Source organism: Rhincodon typus, chromosome 22, assembly GCF_021869965.1.
Source record: "Rhincodon typus isolate 14 chromosome 22, sRhiTyp1.1, whole genome shotgun sequence".
Classification (NCBI taxonomy): Eukaryota; Metazoa; Chordata; class Chondrichthyes; order Orectolobiformes; family Rhincodontidae; genus Rhincodon; species Rhincodon typus.
The window spans coordinates 32,548,206-32,564,941 of record NC_063353.1 but is presented as its reverse complement, the minus strand read 5'-3'; the positions used below and the strand labels follow the sequence as shown (position 1 = coordinate 32,564,941).

General features: G+C 40.8%; 1 protein-coding gene across 1 annotated transcript in view; it reads left to right on the top strand.

The window, feature by feature from the left end:
* shank3a (SH3 and multiple ankyrin repeat domains 3a) overlaps positions 1-16,736 on the top strand; it is an 886,564-nt gene that overhangs the window by 639,191 nt on the left and 230,637 nt on the right. Inside the window, exon 17 of the mRNA XM_048610479.1 lies at positions 14,261-14,291. Coding sequence (XP_048466436.1) covers positions 14,261-14,291 — 31 coding nt within the window. The remainder of the gene's footprint in view (positions 1-14,260; positions 14,292-16,736) is intronic.

The window sequence follows — 16,736 nt, the reverse complement described above, 5'->3', positions numbered from 1 at the left end:
TTCCTGCTCCTCTGATGCTGCTTCGCCTGCTGTGTTCATCCAGCTCTGCACCTTGTTATCTTGAACTTACTATGTTTCGTTGTATGATGTCAATCCAAATTCCATTTATTAACTTGTTGATATATAAGGCAAATGCTCTTATCTTTTACAGTTGTGAACAGAAATTCATTTTCCCATTCCATGTGGAAGTTGTACTGTTTTAGTTTCATTTTGGATTGTTCAGGTTCGTCACTGATCATTATTGCTTCACCTTGTAGCGTGTGATGTCGCTCTGCCACTGGTCACAGCGCAGCTCAGACTCTGGATCTGCTCCTCCAAAACATCCAGAATGTTGCTGCAGCTTTCAAGTTTGGGGGCGTGGGAGGTCATCTCCGTAGTCCTGATTTGTTTCTGGGCCCCTGGTTGGCTTGCATTACTCAGATATTGTGTGTATGTTCCCTGTAATTTTTCTTTGCCCTGCACGGATTTATTAGGTAAGCAACTGAAGAGAAAACACTGCTGGTGTACAGAGAATGGGCAGAGGAGCAGATGAGGTGAACTGTTCTTGCAGAGAGTCCACATGGACATGATGGGCTGAATAGCTTCTTCTATTTCCAGTGCTGTAATATACTGGCTTCACACATCAGCTCTGAGTACATTTCCTATCCATTTGCTTGCTTTGCCACCACAAGATCTACTTTACCCTACAACGACAGTCCATACGATCAAACTGAAAGAACTGATACAACGAGCTGGAAAAGCCCGTTAAGAGTATGCACTTTTTCTTTAGCCACACGGCTACCAGAAGGAGAACTTAAGCAGCAGTATGATGACTGACATGTACACAGCGAGGGAACGTGGGCAAGCAGTGAGATCAACTGTCAGAGACTGCAATCGACGAGTTGATCATGATCTATATGTGGGAGACTATAATTTTATTGTATACAACAATATTCAGTGTACGGACCTCTATCATGAATAAAAATAGTCACTGCTCATTGTCCTATTGTACATTGCGGTATTCATTACCCATTCCCCTTTTATGGAACAGTTTTCCATGCTCTTTATTTAATAGAACAGCATTCACTGTCCACTTTCACAGCTTGTTTCTCTATTTTATAAAAAGTCGTTGACTGTCCATTCCTTTAATCTAAATAATTGTATTCAGAGCAACATTCCTCTATTTTATGTGACAGTATTCTCAGCATCATTCCTCTGTTGTATTTGACAGTACTGACCACCCATTCCTGTCTTGTATAAAACAGGATTGATGTACCAAATGATTTTGGTTCTGATTTCCAGCATCCGCAGTTCTTGCAGGATTTCATTCAGGAAGTTCTGGTATTCTGGCCACCATTTTGGCGTCAATGGGAGCATTCTACTGCTATTTGATCAATGGTAAATAATGATATGCTCCCCATGCCTCTATTTTACATAACAGTATTTGCTATCCATTCCTCAATTTAATCGGCAATATTCACTGAAGATCTTCCATTGTGTGTATGTAACAATATTCACTATCCACTACTCTATCTGTGTAACAGTATTCACTGTTTGTTCCTCTATTTTCCATAATGTAATTCACTGTCCGTTCATCTTTTTTAAATAACAGTTTTCATTACTATTCCATTACTGTATATAACACTGCCTGTTTCTCTTTTTTATATAGAAAAGTATTCACCATTTATTCCTCTTTTGCATTTAACATGATTCACTGTTTGTTCCTCTATTTTAAGTAACAGCTCTCATTGCTCATTCTTCTACTATTCACTGCTTGTTCCTTAATTGTATATAACAGTATTCTTTCCTGTTTTTTGATTGTAAACAACAATATTCACTGTTGGCTCCTCTACTGTATAGCACATTAGAAATTGCTTGTTCCGCTATTGTGTGCAACAGTGATAACTGTACATTCTGTTGTTGTATTTAACAGTATTCACTGTCCACCCCTCTCTTGTGTAGAACAGTATTCTCTGCTCATTCCTCTATTGTAAACAACAATATTCACTGTTTGAACCTTTTATTGTTTGCAACAATATTCACTGCTCATATCTGTAGTGTATAAAACAGTATTCACTGCTCATTTTTCTAGTGTAAGGAGTGTTATTCATTATTCACTCCTCCATTGCATAAAATAGATTTACTGATCAATCTATTGTGTAGAATAGTGTTCACTGTCCATCCCTATGTTGTATAGACCAATGTACACTACTCATTCCTCAAATGAATGTAGAGGATTCACTATTTGTTGTTCTGTAGTATATAACAGGATTTACTATCCAACCCTCAGTTATTTATAGGATGAACTATTTGTTCCTCCATTGTATAAAGTGGGATTCACAGTTCATCTGTTGTGAAAAATAGGATTCTCTATCTGTTCCTTCATTGCATGTGATGAGATTCATTGCCCTTTTCTCTGTTCTACATAATGGGATTCATTGTCCTTTCTTCTGTTGTAGTAATGTGATTTGGTGTCTTTCCCTGTCTTCCATGTAACAATAGTAAAGAACTCTCCTTTTCTATATAATGAGATTTACTGTCCATTCCTCTGTTGCAATATAATGAAACATAGAGTCTGGAATGTAATTACATGTGATGACATTAGAAACATGTTCTCTGTTGTATGTAATGAGATTAAGTATATATTCCTCTCTTGCAGATGATGGAATTGAAAACCTATTCCTTTTTTCATATTAATGGGATTCAATATCAATAACTTTATTGTATGTGATTAGATTTGTTCTTTGTACTTCTGTTGTAAATAGTGGGATGTATGTTCTAAAATTCACCACCCTTTTCCTCTGTTGTATGTAGTATGATTAACCAACCAGTTTTCTTTTGCATGTCATCTCACAATTCTTCATCTTACCCTACGTTTCACATAATGAGATTTACTGTCTGCCTTTCTACTGTCTGAAACGAGATTACATATCTGTTGCTTAACTGTATGCAACAGGATTTACTGTCCATCTCTCCATTTTATAAAACAAGATTCAATATTTGTTCTGCTACTGTAGATTCCAGGATTCACGATCTGTCCCTTTAATATACATAATTAGATTAAATATTTGTCCATCCACAGTATATACCAGGGTTCACTATCAGTACCTTCACTGTGTGTAGAATGATATACTCTATTCATCCTTCTATAACATGAAATACTGGAATATATCAGGGTTCACTGTAAATAATTTTGTTGTATATAACAGGATTAATCTATTATCACCACCATAGTAATGAGATTCATATCTAACACTCCATTGGATATAATGTCTATCACTTTATTTTACATAATGAAATGAAGCTCTCCCTATATATTGTATAATGTATGTATATAGTTTTAGAATGGGATTCACTATTCCATGACTCTGTTGCACATAAGGACATTTGCTTCCTCTGCTGTATGTTTTCTTTTCATTCATCAGATGTCAGTGCTGGCTCACACAGCCAGCATATTGCCAATTCCTTATTGCCTTTGGGAAGGTATCTTCTTCAGTCCACTTAGTGCAGTTAAACCCACAGTACTGTTAGGAACGAGTTCCGGGATCCTGACCCAGCAATGCTGAAAAAGTGGCGATATAATCTCGAGTCAGGATCATGTGTGAATCAGATGTGTATTTGCAGGTGGTGATGTTTCCAAGCATTTGTTGTCCTTTTTAAATGGTAGCGGTCACATATTTAGAAGATACAATTGAAGGAGTCTTAGCAAGTAGCTGTCACCTGATAGACAGTACACAGTTAGCCACAATGGTAATGGATGGGATGCCGATCAAGCTTTCTATTCTGCCATGGATAACACTGAGATTCTTGAGTGTTGGTGGAGCTCTACCTATCCAGCAAAATGGAGAGCATTCTGTCACATTCCTGATTTGTGCCTTGTAGATATGAGCAGACTTTGGCGAAACAGCAGATGAGCTACTTGCTGAGTATTCACAATGAGGTTAATGGTCCATAGTAAACTCCAGGATGTTAAGAGAGTCTCAGTGAGACTGATGTGATTACCCATCAAGAGGAAATGTTTAGATTCTCTCTTTTTGGAGTTGATCATTGCCTGAGGCTTTGAGGTACAAATTTTACTTGTTGTGTACCAATTTAAGGGGGTGTGCAGACATGGGCTGCTTCATTAATTGAGATGTGTGAATGCTTAGTGAATAGTGCAGTTACCTGTAGGTATCTGCACTAATGGCCTTATATTGGAAGATCGTTACTGAAAGCAGATGAAGATAGTTTAACTTAGGACATTACACTGAAGAGCCTCTAGAGTGATGACCTTGGTTTGAGATGAGTAGCCTGCAACAACTACAACCATCTTCCTTTGTGTTAGGTAGGATTCAATAAATGGACTGTTTCACCTATAATTCCCATTGGACCACAGTTTTGCTAGGGTTCCTTCATAGCTTTATAAACAGAAGAAAAGAGTGTAAACACAAAGAGGTTATGGTGAACCTCTATAAAATATTGGTTTGACATCAGCTGGATTATTGTGTCTAATTTAGACTTTAGGAATAATGTGAAGTTGTTGGAAAGAGTACAGATAAAGGTTCCATAGATGACAGACTTCAGTTACATAGACATGGTGGTAAAGTTGGAGCTGTTCTCCTTAAAGATAGTTGAGAGGAGATTTGAAAGAGACATTTAAAGTCATATAGGGATCGGTATGGAGAACATAAGGAGGAAACTGTTCCCACTGGCACCAGCCAAAAACAAGTGGCTGCTGGTTTAAGGTGAAAATGCAAAAAAATCAGAAGTGACATGAGAAAAATCATTTTTAAGCAGTGAGTGCCTAGAATCTGACTGAGAGTGTGGTGGAGGCAGATTCCACAGTGGCTTTCAAGAGTGAATTGGATTTCAAGAGTACAGGAGATTGTGATGCAGTGATAATATCAGTGGAGTAATAATCCAAAGACCCACAGGAACATGTGCACCACAACAGCTCATGGAATTTAAATTCAATCAATAAGTCTGGAAGTAAAAGCTAGACCCAGTAATATAGACCATGAAACTATTATTGATTGTCATAGTGCCTTTAGGGATAGAAACCTGCTATCCATACCTGAAATGGTCTACATGTGACTCCAGACCCATAACAATGTGGATGGCTCTTAACTACCCTCCAAACTGCCTAGCAAACAATTCAGTTCACAAGTAATCAGGGATGGGCATGAAATGTTAGTCTTGCCAGAACTGGCTGCATCCCATGAAATAATAAAGACTATCAGAAGAGAAAAATGGTTCAGGACAAGATGGCAGAGAAGTGGGACGAGCTGAACATCTGTTTCAGATCTTTCCCAATCCCATGGGGCTAGGCGGAAGGCATGAATTTCAGATATATCAGTGGCATGTTAGCAAGCCAATTCTCACCTTTAGGCATTCTCCCCTGAGGCAGGTCATGACTTCTCCCCTGAGGCAGGTCATGACTACTCCCCTGGTTGTGACAACAACCAATAATTGGTAGTTAAATTAATCAGCAGTCTAAAGCACATATCAGATCTCCAACAGCCCACAGGCTGTAATCTGTGTCAAGATACTTTCTAATCAAACTGTTCAGAGATGTTATGAAACACCTCTGGAGCAGCTGGGACTTGAACCCAGGCCTTCTAGCACAGATGTTGAGACACATGTCAGCAAGCTATGTTAATTCCTCAGCAACTCAACTGCACTGTGGATGCTGATCATTTAGTGAAAGATATCTAATATTCCAAGGTTAAAAAATGACAGGCAGTAGGGAAGAGCTTTCTCATTGTCAAAAGCATGCATTAAATAAATGGGATTGTTGACGGCACCTCAAGAAAAAGGGTCAGTGAATTAAGGCATCATGGTTGCTGTTATGAGGTCCATTTACTCATTGATTGGCTGGACCACATGAAGAGCAGAACAAGCCAACTTCTCATGGCAGATGGTTGCTAATGTTTGCATTCTTCTGAAAAGTGAACTCATGCCCCAAGGTGTGGACAGTTAGTCAGTGCCCTGGACTGACAAGCCGGCATGCCACCGTAACTGGCATGCCACTGGATCATTTAATGGATCCATGCTTTCATATTATTCTCTTGTTCAAATCTAACATCCTTGCTTCAGATTGAACTACTGTTTTGAACTGATACCTTTTTCCTGTAGTTTTGATTGTGAACTGAAATGGATAAAAATACAAACTGGTTTAAAAACCAAGCATTATTGAAGAACTGCTGCACATTTCCAAAGCAGGTAACCTGAAACTCATTGTAAATGCTCTTTGCACAGCTGCATGTTCAGCAGGAGTGGAAGTCTAGTTACAGATGAGCTAGAGCTCATGTGAATAAAAATTTGACATGCAGCAAGCAGCTGATTGATCTGAGGACTAGTAACCAATTATCGATGACAAGGACCTGTTTTGTGCCAACAATGATGTGATTGGTTCCAAGCTAGCTGACCACATTGGAAATGTGGATATTTGCCAGAAGCAACTGTATCCCTGGGAAGGAAGGTGCTGTGTTGTTTCTCTGCAGTAAAAAGTACCTCACACCTGAAGAAAGCGAGTTTATTTTTCTCTCAGCAGTTACTGTAAGCTATGGCTCTTAACCAGTAACCTTTTAATTGTGAAACAACCACCCTGCACCTTCTGCAAACAAGTAAAAACATTTGGAGAAGGAGAATCAAAGAGCGACATGCCCCGAAAAGCCCAAGCAGACAATCTCAGCTAACCTTTGGGGAGGTGATGGCTTAGTGTATTATTGCTAGACTATTAATTCAGAAATTCAGGTTTGAAAGCTGCCATGGCAAATCATGGAATTTGAATTCAATAAAAAAAATCTGGAATTAAGAATCTGCTGATGACTGTGAACCATTGTCGATTGTCAGAAAAACCCATCTGGTTCATCAATGTTCTTCAAGTATGGAAATCTGCAATCCTCACCTGGTCTGGCTTACATGTGACTCCAGATCCACAGTAACGTGGTTGAACATCAATTGGGCTAGCAAGCTATTCAGTTGTACCAATCGCTACAAAGTCTTAAAGAAATGAGACTGATGGATCACCTGGCATCGGCACGGGCACCGGAAAAGACAACAGCAGAAACAACCCGATTAACCCTGCAAACTCCTCCTTACTAACATCTGGGGGCTAGTAGAAAAATTGGAAGAGCTGTCTCAGTCTACTGAAGCAACAGTGTGACATAGTCATACTCTTGGAATCATAACTTACAGATGATGCCCCAAACACTACCGTCACCATCCCTGGATATATGCTGATTCTCTTCTCTAGAGATCTCTTCAGCATGCTGCTGTAGAAGATCATCCATAAGACACTCTAGAAACTTGTCCTGCACAGCTTTAGTGCTCAATTGTTTTACCCAATTTATACGTAGATTGATGTCACCCATGATTACGATGTTGGATATGCTACAAGCTTCTTCTAGTTTATACCATGCCCCTACCACCATGTTATTTGCTAGCCCATAAATAATTCCAACCACTTGCTATTTCTTTGTTCCATCCAAACAGATTCTGAAATAACTCCACAGAGGCTGGTATCCCATCACCAAGTCACCTTTTATTTACACATAGGCAGTCCTTGACACTGACCCAGGTCCCTCAGAGTTATCTCTCAGAGTGAACAGGATATCTGACACTCCTATTTATATCTGTCAGCTAGGGCTTCCTGATTGGACCAAGTTAATAGCCCCCAATCAGGGAATTCATACTATACAAGGTCCATCTGGCTGACCTTGTTACAATCACTACAAATTCCACACATGGTTCTTCCTATTTGAGATCCTCCCTTGACATTCAACCACGTTGCTGTGGATCTGGAGTCACGTGTAAGCTAGACCAGGTGAGGATTGCAGATTTCCACACTTGAAGAACATTGATGAACCAGATGGACTTTTCTGACAACTGACAATGGTTCACAGTCATCAGTAGATTCTTAATTCCAAATTTTTCTAATTGAATTCAAATTCCACGATCTGCCATGACAATTGAGCACTAAAGCTATGCAGGACAAGTTTCTAGATCCTCCCTTACTAACATACTGATTCCATCTCACTGTCAGCAGAACTCCACATCCTTTTCCTTGTGCCTGGCCTCCCTAAATGTCAAATAGACCATATAAGCTGGGGTTGTTTTTCTTATAGCGGAGAAGGTATAGGGGGAACCAAATTGAGGTGTAGAAGTTATGAAAAGCAGATAGGTAGATAGGGCAATGCTTTTCCCCTTAGCTGTAGCAGTGGAGGAAGGGGGTTCATAACCAGGGAGCATAATTTTAGATATGGAGCAAGTAGTTCAGAGGGGATTTCAGAAAATATTTTTTCACTCGGACGATTGTGGCTATCTGGAACACACTACCTCAAAGAGTAGTAGAGGCAAGATGCCTCAAGATATTTAAGAAGTATTTAGATGAGTATTTGAATACTGTAGCATGGAAGACTATAAGACAGTGATCGAAAGTAGAATAGATTGATTCTTGGTGCACAGACATGATGGTCCTAGGAACCTTTCCATGCTGTAAAACGTCTGACTCTATGAATACTCAGTTACCAGTCCTGGTCACCATGCAGCTATGTTTCTGGAATGGCAATTATAATGTAAACATTTCCCTCTATATGGGCCTTTAGATCATCTATCTTGTTGCAAATGCTGCCTGCATTCAGATGGAGTGCAGTCAACTTCATATTTTGGCTCATTCCACATTTGAGGCAAACTCAGAGTTCATTTTTGTTTCTCCTATTCTTTTAGTCTTCCTCACAGCTTTTCTACTTCCTGTTATCAGCTTAACTCCATTTCAGTTTAGGGTAACCCTCAGATTCCGCCCCCCCCCCCCCAACAAGTTAGTTTATACCAACTCCCAACACTGCTAGCAGATCTCCCTGTGAGGATATCAGTCTGAGACCTGATATGCTCCCTCCTACACCAGTTCTCCAAACTCATGTTAAATCAATCAATCGATCCTGAAATAACTCCATGGAGGCCAGTAACCTGTCACCAAGTCACCCTTTATTTAACACGAACAGTCTTTGACTCTAATATTGCCTCATTCAGTGTCAGCTGTCAGACTGTCAATATCTCTGACACTCTCCTTTTCATCTGTCAGCCAGGGCTCCCTCATTGGACCAGCCCCAATCAGGGAACTCATTCTGTGATATCAACCCGGCTAACCTTACTACAATCACAACATATCCTCCTTTTCTTATGTTCACTAGTCCTGGGAGTAACTCTGAGATCATCACTCTTGTGGTTATGCTTTTTAAAAAAATTTCCTTCCTAACTCCCTGAATTCTGCTTTCAGGACCACATCTCTCTTCCTAGCTATGTCACGGTGTTAAGAAAACATATGATAATCAATGTGACGCTGCTACTTTATAGTCACAATTATTTCAATTGCAAAACTAACTGTAATGGGATCAAAGAAGCTATATCAGTTACATAGGTGTCATGTTTGCATCCTTAAGACTTCCACCGCACTCTCACAATGCCCCATTTTCCTTCATCCAGAGCATACCTGTAAGGGACTATCTGATCGCCAGGGCTTCCTACTCTATCAGTATCAGCATTCTCCTCATCTGAAAAGATGGATGGAAGTATTTCAATGAAGGATAAGGTTAATTTTGTAACAAAGTCATAACAAAGAACACCGCATGTGTTTCCACTGTCACTGCTGCCATCCTCATGTATTCCATGGGGTGGCCATGCTGCCAGTATCTCTTTTAACAACTACATGGCCCTGGGTGCACTAGGTTTAGCATTTCTGGAACTTGTGATAGCTAAACATTGGCAATACATATAGTTTGGGAACCTCTTCTGATTCTCTGGGAAATAATAATATGATTGTGTGCCCACACCACCTCCACCATTATCTCAGGGAAGGCTCTGAAAATTATGGCACAATCGCTTGGCCTCCCGCCCTCCATAATACACTTCCCTCCAGTTCAACTGCTTTACACTTCTTACAATCTTCCAGCAGAATGGCTGGCCAGTTTCAAATCCCCACCTGCAATGAATTCCGTAATTCTGGCATCTACTGACTGTCCTTGATTAGACCATAATAATGGAGGCAGTAAGAAATTGATTGTCTGCTGGAAGGTATCCTCTCCTGATACACTTCGGAGCCCTGTGGGGTGTAGATGTGGAAATACTTGCGAAACACGCTGAAGTTCTGTTACCACAACATTGCACCACGGAGGTGGCATGGATGGAAGGGCAAAATGGCCTCTTTCAGTGTTTTTTTTTTAATTCTGTGATTCCATGATTCTGTTGAATGATCAAAATTAACCATCAATTTAATTTTTGCATATAATTAGATTCACCCTCCAGCTGTCTATTTTATATGATGGGATTCACCATCTCCTTTATTCATTGATGAAATGAGGCCATTGCTGGCTATGCTGGATTTATTGCCCATCCCTAATTGCCCAAAGGGCAGTTAAGAGTCAACCATATTTCTGTGGGTCTGGAGTCACATGTAAGCCAGCAGTTTCATTCCCTAAAGGACATTAGTGAACCAGATGGGTTTTTCCGACAATTGACAATGGATTCATGGTCATCAATGGATTCTTAATTCCAGATATTTTATTGAATTCAAGTTCCACCAGCTGCCATGGTGGGAATCAAACCCAGGTCCGCAGAACATTATCTGGGTCTCTGGATTAACAGTCCAGTGATAATACCACAAGCCCATCACTTCCTATTATATATACCTGGGTCCACCAACCATCCTTCTATTTAGTATTTAGAAATATAAAAACTGGAAGCATGAGGAGGCCTTTTGGCCCCTTGAGGCTGCACCACTATTACATATGATCATGGCTGTACTCTAGCTCAATGCCATATTCCCACTTTCTGCCCATACCCCTTGATGCCTTTAATATCTAAAAGTTTATCAATCTCTTTCTTGAATATGCTCAGTGACCCAGCCTCCACAGCCTTGGGTGGTCAAGAATTATACTGGTTTACTGGTCTGTAAGTAAAGAAATATCTCCTCATATCAGTCCAAAATGTCCTACCCCATATTCTGAGACTGCTCTCTGGCCAGATGTACACTGGGATTTACTGTTCATCCGTTTATTCAATATAATGGAGTTCAATTTCTATCTATTGCATAATATATTCACCTTCCTTTCTCCTCGTGCAAATAAAGAGCTTAATCATCCATTCTGATTTTGTATGTATTGCATACTGTTTGTTCTTCAATTGTGTATAACAATGTAGCAAAATTCAGAAGTTTTCCAACATGCTGGAACCTGGAATAAAGAAAAACATCTTCTCACCAAATCCATCAACCCATCTATCCACCTTCTCACCATACATCCAAATTCAAATAAAAGCTGTCTCACATCCTCCAACATCTGCACTCGTGAGTAAAGGTATCAATGTCAAATCCAGTTTGTTTCCCTGTCCAGATGCTTTTACATGCATGCATAAGGGAGTTAGTTAGTAATCAGGACTTTATTCCTTCTGACTCTGTAAATTATGTCCTTGTCTGATTTCAGTTAACTGTACATAAACAGGTACACAAGCCTGGGATTTGAGTTCTGGTTCAGTGGGAGTACTTACCCTCTCAAGTCAGAAGGCCAAGGACTCGAGCCATATTCCAGAGAATTTATTTTATAATCTAGGCTGATACTTCTAATCAATATTGAGAGAGAAGTGCACAATTGCAGATATCAGATTTCAGATGAGATATTAAACAAAGACCTTGCCTACCTACTGAGGTGATTGCAAAGGAATCCATGGCGTTATTCAAAGAAGGACAGGTGAATTATCTGAGATAACAAGGTGTAGAGCTGGATGACCACAGCAGGCCAAGCAGCATCAGAGAAGCAGGAAAGCTGACATTTCGGGTCTAGACCCTTTTTCAGAAAGGTCTAGGCCCAAAACGTCAGCTTTCCTGCTCCTGTGATGCTGCTTGGCCTGCTGTGTTCATCCAGCTCTGCACCTTGTTATCTCAGATTCTCCGGCATCGGCAGTTCCTACTATCTCAGGTGAATTATCTGGTTGTTTTACCCAATACTTATCCTACTTCGGTATCATTAAAATACATGCTTGGGTCATTATCACATTGCTGCTAATGGGATCTTGCTGTGTGCAAATTGGCTGCTGTTTCATACATCGCAATAATGACTCAATGTTAAAAGCATTTCACTGGCTGAAAAAATTGCTTTGGGACACCCTGAAGCCACAAATGGCATTATATGAATACCAATCGATTCCTTTCTCTTCTTAAACGTTCAGCTAGTTGCTGGCTTCATCAGTTGAACTATAGGGAGTGTTTGTGTGGTGTTCTGTGGCTTCTGGCATGCAGCCACAGATCAGCAACATGAACTGAGCAATCAACACCAAAAAAGGCAAAAAGCTGCAAAACTTCATGCAGATGCTGAGCTCACAGCAACATTCAAGCATTAGTCAGATTCCCAGATCCTCAGCCTGACGCTTGATTGGCACTGACCTAGATTACTCAGCTCTTCCTTTTGATTTAAACTGAGAGAGCTATTCTTAGAGACAAGTGCAAAGCTTAGCAACTACTCCTCGATGAGAGACACAAGCTCACTGGGATAACTAACATCTAAAGATGTAGGCGAGATTTACTCTTCTTTCTGACGGATGATATTGGATAGAAAATCATGTGACTGATGCACAGGCTCACTGTCTCCACCTTGGTGAGAATGTTATTAGAGAGTGTTTCTCTATTGTTAAAAGATGAAATAAGACAAGGAGAGAGGGTGTTGGAAAGGGTTGACATTAAACTCAGTCCATGTACTGTTCAGGCGTTATGAAGATGCAATAAAAAAAGCTAACAGAATGCTGGACTTAATTACAATTAAGGTCGGTTATAAGTCAACTGGAGCTTTACTGAAGATTGTAACAATGGCAATGTGCATTTATGTAGCGCTTTCAATGGAATTAAACAGTCCAGAATGCTTTTTAGGAATGATATTGTACAAAATTTGACACTAAGCCACCTAAAGACATAATAGGACAGCTGGTCAAAACTTTAGGCAAAGAGGTAAATTGTAGGCAACATCTTAAAGGAAGACAGTGAGTTAAAGAGGTGGAATGGTATCACGAATTTCAGAGCTTAGATAGCACAGTTGCTAACGGTGGAAGTATTAAAATCAGGGATCTAAGCAGCCAGAATTAGAGGAGCAGACAGACTGGAGGAGGCTAATGCAATCGGGAAGTGCAAGGCTCTAGAGGAATTTTGAAACCAATCATAATATTTTAAATTTGAAATATTACTTAATTAAGAGCCCATGCATGTCGGATAGCACAGGCGTCATGAGTGAATGGAATTTGGTGTGAGTTACAGTGTGAGTGGCAGAGCTTTGTAAAAAGTGAAATCTCAAGTTGGATGGAAGTTGGAAGGCTAGTGAGGGCAGAATTAGAGTAGTTACATCTAAAAGGAACAAAAGGATGAGCTGAGGAAGGACAGAGTTCTGCTGTGTTACAGAGATGGACATTCATCTTGGTGATGGAGCAGATATGTGGTCAAAGTCGGTGGGAACAAGACTGGTTCCAGATGTAAAAGGATAAGTTCAGTCTGCAAAGTGGAGAAATCCATATTCTCCGGTATAAAGAAGGGGGAGAAGGGCGTCAGATGGTGGGATATACAGGGACAAAAAAAATTCATCTTTTGGCAGAATTCCAGATTCTCAAGTATGGAAATCTGTCCTTGGAATTGATTTTTCGACAACTATGACACTGTAGTTGTTGATATGCCCAACTTCAGACTTGTGCTTTTTATCCAGCTCCTGAAATCCAAGCTGTTCAGGGCACAAGTCATGACCTCTAGATTGGAGCGTCCCATTGCCCCTTATAAACTCCAACTGCAGTTACAAAGCCTTGCGCCAGACCAAACTTTGCTGTCATCACCCATCCCATCAGAAGGCCATATGCTGCTGCTGATCAGTTGCTGGAGATGCAGGGTTCAGCAGGTGGGCAGAGAGAGCTAAGGGAGAGAGAAAATGATGGAGCCTGAGATTCAGCTGGCTGGAGTGAAATGGTGCTGGTTTTCATGGAAGCCTGACTGTGAAGAGGCCTCAGGGCAGCTTCAATGTTGCTTCAAGGTTTTAGAAAAATAAAACTTTCAGGGGGAAGGGTAAAGTAGGGTGTGGGGAGTTACAAATGGGGGGGCTCCTAAGTGAGTAGCTGTGAGGGTTATTGGAAGAGAGACTGGTAAATGAGAGTGATTTGAGGGAAGTGGGTTTTGTAAAGGAGCTGCTAAGTGATTGTGTTGGGAGAAGGGTGTTGGGAAGAGGGAGATGTGTGTGTGTTGGTTGGCAGTATGTGGCGAGGGAGGGAGAGGGGGAGAGAGAGAGAGAGAAAGAGTCTTTCCTGTATCTTCTGTCACCACGGCATGTGGAGAACTTGGTTAAAGCCTGCATAGAATGAAAGAATTTTACAGATTTTTGTCTTATAACAACTGTGTCTTTTTATCTTTATGTATTTTTGATTGTGAACTGTAATGAGAAAAGAACTTTAAAAATCAAGGATTACCAGAGTGCTGCTTTGAAAGCAAGTGTCATTATCATAGTCCTTGTAAGCACCGTTCACATAGCCATTAGTTCCAGCAGTAGTTGAAGGGAAGTTTGCAGGTGAGCTGGACGTGAATGGTTGTGTACAAAGGGAGATTCCGATGGCAACAGTTGGTTGATTGTTCTGTGGACCAGTGAGCAGTGATTGATGACTTGGGGGCCTGCCTCCCAGCATCTGTGTGATTGGTTCTCAGGCAGTTAAACATCTTGGGGGTATGAACAAGATAGTGAGAAACCTTCAAATTTCTACCAGCTCAGTGAAGAAAACCAGTTTATTTTACCTCCAGCAGCTGCTGTGACTTTTATTTAATGAGTTAGGCATTCTTTAAAAGTGTGAACCAGCCCCTGTGACTCCTGAAAATCAGTGAAAACATCCAGAGAAGCAAGACTGGAAGTCATGTTCTGATCAGTACAAAAACCATCTTGGCAGATCCTGTAAACAGAGACCACTGAACTGCCTTTCTGTTCTTTCCCACCACCTGTAACACATTTTTTTCACGTATGTGTGTAAGGGGGAGTTTCTAAGGGGATTAGAATTTTAACTAATAGGGCTATATGCCAACAGTTCATAATTATTTATCCGCATCTAGAGTCTATTTACTTGTAATAAATAGTCATTCGTGCTAAGTACAGAAACCTGGCCTCTGCTAAAAGACAGGTAAATTGGCAATTTTTTCAGACTTCATTAAAATCTTTAACTTCTGTGAGACCCTGAAATAGCAGGGCTTGATTTCCAGTGTGCTACTCCAATGAGGCGTAACAATACTTTTCTGGTGAATTATTAAATGTTGATTCATAATACACAAACTTGAGTAATGATACTATTAAATATCCTTTGTTGCTTATTGCTGTTTTGATTTTGCTGATGTTTGAGATCACAGTAATTTTCAAGAGTTTTTTTATAGATTAATTCCCGTGACATGGGTGTCACAGGAATGTAGGACCTAACAGCATAGGACTTAGAAGCAGGAGAAGGCCATTTCTCTCCCATTCAGTAAGATCATGCCTCACCTGGTTGTGCTCTCTCCACTTTTTCCTTTGTACAGCAGAACACTTCACTCCTTTGACTGTCAAAAGTCTATTTAACTCAGCCTTGAATAAATTTGAAGTGCCAACATTCACACTTCTCTGGGGAAGAGAATTCCACATATTAATGACCTTATGAAAGTATACAATTCTTTTCATGTCAGTTTAAGAATAAGAGGTCTCTGTTTTAAAACTACTTTGTCTAGTTACCCCCACAAGTGGAAACATCTGCACCTCCACCTTATCCAGTCACCTCAAGATCTTTTTCTTTATTTCAATAAACATCGCCTCTCATCAATATACAACAATGAAGAGTGCCCTATCTTGCTCATCCTTTCTTCATAAGGTAACCCATTCATCTGAAGAATGAGTCAAGTGAACTTTCTCTCAGCTGCTTCTAAGAAGATTATTATTTTCAAATAAGGAAATTGGAGGAGGCCCAGGATGGACATGTTGTCCAGGGAGTGGGAGGGGCAGTTGAAATGGTTCACGACTGGGAGGTGTTGTCGTTTGTCACGAACCGAGTATAGGTACTCACCCCCCAACTCCCTGGATGACATGTCCATCCTGGGCCTCCTCCAGTTTCACAACGATGCCACCTGGAAACTGGAGGAACAGCACCTGATATTCCACCTTGGAACCCTACAACCCAATGGTCTCTATGTGGACTTTACAAGCTTCAAAATCTCCCTACCCCCAACCTCATCCCAAGACCAGCATCCCCTCTCGTCCCCGCCTCCTTAACTTGTCGTCTTCTCTCCCACCTATCTGCTCCTCCCACCTTATTGACCAACCCCCACTTCCTACCTACACTCACCTACTCGCTTCATCCCCGCCTCCTTGACCTGTCTGTCTTCCCTCCCACCTACCCGCCCCTCCCTCCTCACTGACCAATCCCCATCTCAATTCCCTACCTACAATCACCGTTACTAGCTTCATCCCTGCCTCCCTGACCTGTCCGTCTTCTCTCCCACCTATCTGCTCCACTATCCACCTTCTATCACCGCCCCCTCCTTTCTATTTATTTCAGAGTCCCCTTCCCCTCCCCGACTTCTGAAGAAGGATCCAGACCCGAAACATCAGCTTTCCTGCTCCTCTGATGCTGCCTGGCCTGCTGTGCTCCTCCAGCTCCACACCTTGTTATCTCCATTTAAACAATATATTTCTTTCTTATAGTTCCTGCTAAGGCAGATGAGATCACATTTACCCACTTTATTCTCCATGCATCAA